General features: G+C 34.4%; 1 protein-coding gene across 2 annotated transcripts; it reads left to right on the top strand.

Annotated features, from left to right (window-relative positions):
• Positions 1-880: 880 nt before the first annotated feature.
• Positions 881-6,220, top strand: LOC128558553 (patched domain-containing protein 3-like). Of its 2 annotated transcripts, none has more exons than XM_053548194.1 (4): positions 881-1,010; positions 1,983-2,131; positions 2,524-2,724; positions 3,483-6,220. In XM_053548194.1, the coding sequence occupies exon 4, from the start codon at positions 3,964-3,966 to the stop codon at positions 4,885-4,887; it is 924 nt and encodes a 307-aa protein (XP_053404169.1). In that variant the 5' UTR covers positions 881-1,010; positions 1,983-2,131; positions 2,524-2,724; positions 3,483-3,963; the 3' UTR covers positions 4,888-6,220. The 2 variants fall into 2 exon arrangements, with proteins under 2 accessions (XP_053404169.1, XP_053404170.1); XM_053548195.1 differs by having other exon boundaries at positions 887-1,010.
• The last annotated feature ends 3,095 nt before the right edge of the window (positions 6,221-9,315 follow it).

Here is a 9,315-nt window from a genome sequence, read left to right on the forward strand (position 1 = left end):
CCCCATCTGGCCCAAATACTGGTAAGGGAATAACAACAATGTTTCAGTAGGGTGCTGTGGGAGGGAATCAAGTGAAATAATATAAATTACATATATTAAAACAAATATTCTTTAAAATATGAAAACTACACAATGATAATATTAAACTAAGTTTTAAAGTTAGATTTTTGCCGTTACCCATGGAAACAGAAAGAAACTAACATCATTTGAATTGTTTATTTTTGCATTTGATGCAAATTTAGGATTTATTTTTTTTATATACATTATATTTGTGCATTTTGGGGCTGAATGTAAATAAAAATGACCTTTTATTAGAATCTTCTAAGGTAAATATTGAGTTTTGGCAGCCATTTGGAAATGGCCGCCATATCGGCCACTTGACAGATATCAAATGGGTCCCCTGAAAAAATGTTTTTAATGCTTTAATAAATAGCTGTGCCAATTTTGGTGCTTTTCCCATTTTCTGAAGTATTTTGGCATTTTCTGTTACGAATTGATCGCACTAGTATTGCCATACGCAAAAGAACGAGTCTTTGGCTATTTGTCTTTTTGTGTCTGTTGATCTTAGATTTTTAAGGAACCCCGAACCCATATACTTCACAATGGCTTGTGATTGATCGTGTGGATCATTGTTTGTGTTGAAACAAATAACAAAACTGTGTAAGTATTCACCACCATATTTTGCATCTTATCATAGCTGCAGAAATATTTGAGTTTAACAAAAATATCAAAAACTGAAATACTTTTATTCGGCAAAGCCATGGTATACAAGTAGAAAAAAAGCAAAACTTGTTGCAGTAACATTGTATTGTTGATTTTCCTATTTTATTGACAGATTAAGAAATCAAATTGAAATGGACATGATACAAAACAGTATATAATATAGCATACGGGTACTACGATTCTGTGAGCGAAGAATTGGAAAACAATTTGACCGGTGATATTTCATTATTTGCTGGAACAATGGGTTTGATGATAGTGTATGCTGTCATAGCAACGCTTTCCTCCAGGTTATTATTCATTTATCTTGTAATGTTCCACAGCTAGCTGCGAGCAATGACTTGATTAAATGCAATAGCGTATACTTTACTAATTGCTTTCTCGAATTTATGCGGGTTGCTATTCTATCAAATTACAAGACATTTTTATTTTCCTTTTATCTTAAAATGACAAAAAAAAAATGGAAAAAGTGCAATAAGAGAGTCATATTTCTATGCAGAGTCTTTATTTTATTTATTTATTTAGGCATGGAGGTAATATAGAGATAAGGAGAGCATTTTCGTTTAAAATATTTATTGGTTTTATTCATCAGTGTCTACGCCACTGGCACAAAACCAGAGTCTAGTGAGAAAATGTCACTGCACATATTAATCATACATCTAGGTATCCGTACTGTCAGAACGGGTAACTATACGTACTTATTTCAATCGCACATTTCTCACCTAAAACGCGCATTTCGGTAAGTGGTTACTATGCATATTGAACAGTAGGGAAGTTCATCCAAGTTTTTTTGTAACGTTGACTACAGCATGAAAAATAAAATACGGGAACTTCTCTGCGATAAGACGTGTTGAGACAATGTGATTGGTGCATGATGAAAGATTTCCACTTGTTCAATATGCATAGTACTCATTTTACCGAAATGCGCATTTTAGATGAGAAATGCGCGATTTAAATGGACTAGTATATACCATGATTCTTGGTTCCTATAATACACGTAGGGATAAGGTATAGCAAGTATAGTGGCACTTTCTTTCTGGTCTGGTGCTAGTGGCGTTAGCTGTGCCTGTATACTAGTATTTGCCGAAGAAGGCTTTAGTTTCTTGCGAATCCGTCTTTGCACAGTAATTGTAATATATCTAAAATCAGTCAGTTGTTGCAATGAACATGTTATGCAATTAGATTTAATAGAATGTACCATAATACGACTGTCATATTTCAACCAATGACAACTGTGTCCGCTGTGTCCAAATTACTTACAGGCTTACCGATCAGGTTGGACAGAGGATTTGGCTCGGGTTTGCTGGAATCCTGGCAGCTGGCTTGGCCATTGTTGGAAGTATCGGCCTGTGTTCCGCAGCTGGAATAAGCTTTGTTACAATTGTCGGAGTGGTTCCATTTCTTATCATTGGTAATATTAGAAGTTTTATTTCCTTCTTGGTTCGTTTTCTTTCTCTGCTATCAGCCCTACGTTAAATGATTTTTGCATTTAAGAAGCATTCGTCGGCTGTCGGTTCTCATTTAATCTTCGCCTATCAGTTCTAATTCTTCCGCCCGTTTCACGATATGTTTTCCTGAAACCATTTGGTACATTTTCCCTTTTCACATTTCTGAACTCATTTATGTTAATTGAAAGAGGGGTTAAATCTATCCTTTCATAATATTTTACAATCTTGATCAATAGGCATGTAAATTAGATATGACTCCATTGTAAATGTAATTAAAGTCACGTACTAATATATTTTTCTCGACGTATGTTTGTCATACGCTAAGAGTATCATTTTTTCTGCTTATTTTCTTCAGGAATCGGCATTGATGATATGTTTATACTATTGTCCGGTCTGTCAGAAGCACAAACAAAAACTACCGTAGAAGACAAAATGGCGGAGACTTTACGTATCTCCGGAGTTGGAGTCACGATTACATCCCTTACTGATCTCATTGCATTCATGTCTGGAGCCGGATCAAGCTTTGTCGCTGTTAAAAATTTCTGCATTTATACAGGTAACTTCATTTTAAAGTTCTTTCACAGGTTCTATAGTTAAACATTCTTGTTCAGCAAAGTCATCATTTAATTCTATAAAGAGCTATGGTTGATATCTGGTATGTAAAACACGATTGAGAGAACATCAAAAATTTATGTTTTGTTGCGAAACAGGTGGTAAATCGGACTTCAGTCGTGTTTCGGCTTTATGTAAAACTTGTTTCTGACTGATCAATTACAGATTTATTCCTTTTCACAGATCACTTTTAGATATTCATTGTCGGTAATTTCTAAATCTGATGTTTTGACCTGGATTTCAAACCAAGATTGAGCTTCTAAGAACAAAATTTTTGTGAACATTCCATTTCAAAATCAGTGATAATTTTATTACACTTTGTCATATATTTTACATTGATGATTTTAAATTATTTCTAATTTTCAACAGAAATTTAACTTCAGTAGATAGTGACAACCCCCTTTCGCGAAGCGCAACCTAGATTGATTAAAATGAATTTATTTTAATATTACAAGCCACAAATTAATGGCCTATTGGTTCAGATTATTAAAATATCTAAACATTTGTTAAGATGAAGGTTGAAGAAAATTATTATTTTGTTATCAAAAGTGATACACTGCTTTTCAAGTACGATCAGCATAAAGAGAGGTGAACAACTTTTTAAAAAGTCAATTAAACTTATACTTCTGATAGGGATCTGGCTCCACTATGTAATCCATTAATATGAACAGTTACGATGTTGCTATTATTGTCATATTTCAGGTGTTGCGGTGCTGTTCTGTTATCTGAACAACATAACCTTCTTTGCGGCATGTGTTGCAATCAATGAACGTCGTGTTGCTGGCAATCGACACTTTATGACTTGCAGAAAAATAAAGGACAAAGACGAGTTACGGGAAGAAAGAAAACCGAATCGTGTCGTGTTTTGCTGCGGTGGACGTGCACCTGTAAACAGAGAAGAAGCTGAAAGTTTTGTTGACAAACTTCCGCGTTGGTTGATTCCAAAAATTGTCTTATCGTGGCCTTGCAAAATGATAATTATCATTATCTTTATGCAATACATGGCCGCGGCTATATATGGGTGTGTCCACTTAAAACAAGGGATGCCTTTTACCCAGTTAGTGAGCGACGATTCGTATTTCTACAAGTACTCTGACTGGGATGAGACACCTTTGCTCGACAAACGATTGTCACATTCGTCATTCCAAGCACTTACGATTATTCCGATGCCGATACTCAGTTAATGATCGACAAACTGATAGCAAGTGTCCATTCAAACAAGTATTTCGACAAAAGTTTTGAAGTCAGCTGGCTGAAATCTTACAAGCATTCTCAATACTATAATAATACATCAAGTTCTGCCTTTAAATCTGGTCTGCAAGACTTTTTCAGCGACCCGCAATATGCCGTATTTTCAAATGACGTGGTCATTGATTATAACAATGCGAGCATTTCAGCATCTCGTGTGTACGTTCGTTCAAGCAATTTAGAAAATAGTCAAGAAGAAGGCAAAATGATGTTAGAGTCACGTGATATTGCAAATGCAGCTTCAATTGACTGTTTTGCTTATTCACCTGCGTTTATTGTTTCCGAACTATATGTTCGCATTTTGGGATTAACACTGCAGTCTGTTGGCATTGCTCTAGCGGCAGTTTTTGTTATCACCTGTATTTTCATGCCACACCCAGTATTGATAGTATTTGTCACTCTGGCTGTAGCATCAATTATGACAGGAGTTGTAGGTTTTATGTTGTATTTGAATGTGTCATTAAGTGCAATATCTATGCTTATGTTGATAATGAGCATCGGGTTTTCTGTAGACTTTACTGCCCATATATGCCATGGTTACATGATTTCTGATGCGGAAACACGTGCTCTTCGGGTGAGACAAGCTATAGACAAAACAGGTGCACCAATTTTTCACGGGGCAGTTTCGTCTCTTTTCGGTATATTGGTTCTTATTGGAGCAAAGTCGTATATTTTTAGATCATTTGCTGCAGTTATGTCTTTCGTTTTGCTTTTTGGCATTACGCATGCGTTGTTTTTACTTCCGGTGATATTGTCATGGTTTGGTCCAGGAAGAATGAATAAAGTGGACCGGAATTCAAAATTGAGAAGTTTGACCAATATTGCTTACACTAATGATAATAACGAAGAAAAGACTTAGTACTCGTACATTACAAATGAATGAACATGGACTAATAGTTAGACTTTGTGATTACGAGATAATAAACATTCTTTAAAACAGTCACTTAACAAATATTGAAGACTATATGATATAATCATATATACAGTTTGCATCACTATCGACCACCGTTGTCACAAAGGTCTGGATCTACAATAAGACCAATGTTAAAAAAGTATTCAGACAGCTTGGGTAAACTGCCTTCATTTACAGAAGAGATAAGGAGCAAAATAATAATTACTAAAACGGCGAAGATTTATATCGGGAAACATTTCAAAGGCAGATTTACTTTTCCTTATGCTGAAAACTAAACACTTAAGCAGGCATCTGAGACTGATCATGAAAGGTAATGACCTGTATATCACCACTCGCACCTTGTCGCATCGGTTTAAGTAGAACTTTATCAAACAGATGTATTAAATGAACTCTGTGATGCCAAGGGACCAGAAATTGCACACTAGAACTCGAATGTTTTTGTCCTGTTAATAGATTGCTTGTCAACTGTGGCATTTAGGTGCTCAACGATTTCTTACCATGACAAATGTCTGACTGAAGAAAAAGCGAAGATGTGTAAACTTCAGCAATTCAGTACTGTCACTACGCAATGTGGAGATTTGATTTGATGTGATTTATGAAAAAGTACAATATGCTTTATACGTATCGCTACGTATGTAAGCCGATAGGTGCAACAGTGTATTGCAGATGCTTCGACTTCGCAGTTTTGGTAAGGGACACAACAATGAAGGAGTATTGGCAACACTTGTTTTGTCCATTAGTAGTGGTGAAAATGACTTACGCACTGTTTGCCAGTTTTTGATACATGTGCGTCCAGAAAGAATATCTTTCTGACGAGAGCAATATACTTTAGCAATATACTTTCTCGCTATAAATCATTCAGAAATTATAGTAATTGAATTTTACACTATTTATTCTTACCCAAAATAAAAAAGTCAGTAATAAGCTGTATGTAAAACATATGTAAAACTATTGCTATTTTTATCAAGAAAGCATCAAGCAATAGCACACGTATCTCCAAGGCAACTTCAATTTCTTTTGCTATGTTTTTGTTTTCATACTGGACATGCTGATACAAAAGGTTAATTTTACACAGCTTTTCTCAAAATGTAGTTATGCACGTATTAAGTTTGAATTATTTTCATTTACTATAATTGTTCTATATCATAAAAGCAAATATTATTATTAATGATATATGAAGTAGTCAAAACATACATGTATCAATATAATTATATAAAAATTATATTCATTTTGGCAATATGAGACATCACTGAAATGTGACAAATAAATGTTACGTTGTGTTTGTGTTAATGTATGAAAAAGGGACGGAAAACCTTTCGTATTACATTTGAGGAAACTTTGTTACAGTAATCTTTTTATGTATACTGTCTTCAGCTATTACTCTAGTACAGGAAAAGACAACTGCCTCTTTCTGAGAAGTTCCGGTAAATATCATCGGACCACGTGTCTCTAATGTTACAGTTAACTATTAATCATAGTTTACTGTGTAAGGTTCTTTTATGTTGAGAAGCTATCCATCTTGCCACGAGATTGTCTTTAAATAACTAAGTCATTATATTTCTGATAGAACTTGACATGGACGGAAATGAAACGCTTTTTCTCTATCCTGTAGTACAATTAATTTTTAAGCTAGATAGAAACTGAAATTAACGAGGGTTACATGTAGTGTGAAATCTGTCAGAAAATAGAAAAATAGAGTTTTTATATTTCAGCCTACATTTTTTTGAGATCTATCTATATAGTTACATAGGATGTTAAGACCGACTCTAATGCTCAACACGGCAATGAGAAACGAGAACTATAGAAGGTTATTGTGCTTCACCAATTACGTGTACCTCTAACCTGTCTTAAAAATAATCATCATTTGTCATCTCTTGAGTTGAAATCTACCAATAAGATCTTGGATGTTGGCAAATGCATTATGATATACTTACTCTATGAAATATTCAGTGTTTCAAATGAAAGCTATTTACTTGTTTGAACCAACTTTTACAGTATCGCAAATCTAATTGTATGTAATAAAAGATAACAATGAGGCTGTCTTTCAGTATTTTTCCAACTAACTGACTAAGTCTCTTTGTAGGGAAACCTGACTTTCTTCTATATTTGCATTTATGTTTCCAAGTAGTGAAGAGAGATTGAAATGATGAAACTTGATTAACTTATCCAGGCTTAAGCCGAACTCTGTTAAAGCGGAACTCTATTACATAGATACTGAACGGACTCAATGATCCCGAAGGACCAGAAAATATAACAACAGTGAATGCAAGTAGGGTGAGATTTTCTACCACCACCACACGGCACTTAAAGATTGCTGTTGTGATAGTTAATAAAATCTATATCAAGATCCATTGGAAGCATAAAATGCAACCTAGCAAAATAATAGCAGACTCGGTTTGATTGAGAAAAAGCTGCTTCTTCGGACAAAGAATACAAACCACTCTACCATTCCGCATACAAAAACTGAAATTAGCAAAGTTGTAAAACATTCAGATAATAAGAGATATGTTGGAATATAAAAACCATTACTTTTGTTAAACCCGCTTCTATTTCAGCCTGTCTTTTCTGAGAAACTAAGTGCGTATACAAAACCTTCTGTAATGCTTAACAAGGCACATAACAATTAATGCGAAACTACAGTAGGCCAATTAAAAAGTATCTTCTGTCTTTGCCTTCAGATAAACTCCAGAGAAAACTTTTCTTCCCTAAGTCTACATAGTAATCAAGTAGTCGCAATATGTATACTATGGTGAATATTCCGATAATATCTAAATCAATCTTGATTTTTTAACCCGGGTCGAATAGTATAGCTCTCCATATACTTCGTATAGTAAAGCAAAAAACAAAAAAAAAAACAACAAAAAAAAAAACGTAAAAGAAATATTTCTAACAGTTGTTCAACACTGTTGTTGTTTAGCTTTTGTTTACGGAATACACATACCCACATTATTAACCCTTAGTTGTTTTTAACATTTGCTGCTTTTTCATAAAAAGAAGACAGTGCTGAAAATGTGACTTTGTCAAACCGATTTTATAAGAGACCTGATTGCCAAGTTGTAGCAATTAACTTCTGTAACTGTGGTTGCTGCTGCAACTGCTAACTGCTCACTTCCCACCGATCACATTGTTTACACTTTGCTCTGATGACTTTCATGATATCCTCCAAAACATACGGAATTTTTCCATTATTTTCGTTGAATTTTGACATCTTATTCCAAGGCTTTCTGTTGGTCTGAGACAGCCAGTCTGATTAATTAAGGTAAATATCACTTACTGACAATTTCCATCTGATAGAAAACATTTGAAATGTTACAAAACAATTTGTTGTAGCCGATTCATGTTCTGCACTTCATTTTGTAATTGTGAACAATCTGCCGTATATTACTCCTTCATAATATCACATGAGGCCTCAAAACCTTGTGCATTCTTTTTGAGTTTCATACAAATGGCAACAGAAATGTGAATTCTTATCTGTTAACAATGTGAAAGATGTAAATTTGACTTAGGTTCATAATCTAGTGTTTTTACTTAACCCCGTGTCAGAGATCTAATATATAAACATTTACAGCAAATTTTATGCAGACAGCCTTTTTTGTGTTAAATATATGTGTTCTTTAGCCTATCGAGCAGGTTATCAAACATTTCTGGGAACTTATACCGATAAATATTCTTTTTGTATTAATATAAACTTTGTTATGTTAACATTGAAAGCAAAGAAAATAACTCCGATAGTACTTTCATGGATCGGAAAATTTAGTATCAAACTTGCCGCTCTTTTGCCACATATGTGCTATGTCATGACGATTTCTAAAGAAATATAGCTTCTTAATATGTGTTCACAATGTTATAATGACAAAATATCTGGTGCAATAGGTCAAATCTCTGGAATTACTTCAACAAGTAGTCTACTTATCAAAGTTGACCGAGAATAAGCGAGAGAAAACTTTCCTTGTATGTTAAATTAAGATCGCTAAAGGGCAGGAAATGAAGTATTCAGTGCGGTAGCATGGACTATGGACGGTCTACGACGGAAAAAAAGCTATGACAATATCCCACACTTTAGCACTTTGTGCTGCGGCAACCTAAAAGTAGTTTTGTCAGTTCCAGACTATATTTTCCAAATGTGCTTATTACTCTTTATCTTGCAAAATGTTTTGATCTTATTTATGGTACGCACCCGGTGACAGATGACGTACGAGCTTTTAGAACGTGCACTCAAATTTTACAGTGTATTTAATATTGTAGTAAATCAAAATGTTTCCACTGACATTTGGAAAAAAAAATGTAGTTTTGCTTTAGCATGTATATGATTCGTTGAAACCATTTGGATGTCATTGGTCATCCGATAGTACTTTATAGATAAGGCAGTTATTT

The sequence above is a fragment of the Mercenaria mercenaria genome, chromosome 7, assembly GCF_021730395.1.
Source record: "Mercenaria mercenaria strain notata chromosome 7, MADL_Memer_1, whole genome shotgun sequence".
Classification (NCBI taxonomy): Eukaryota; Metazoa; Mollusca; class Bivalvia; order Venerida; family Veneridae; genus Mercenaria; species Mercenaria mercenaria.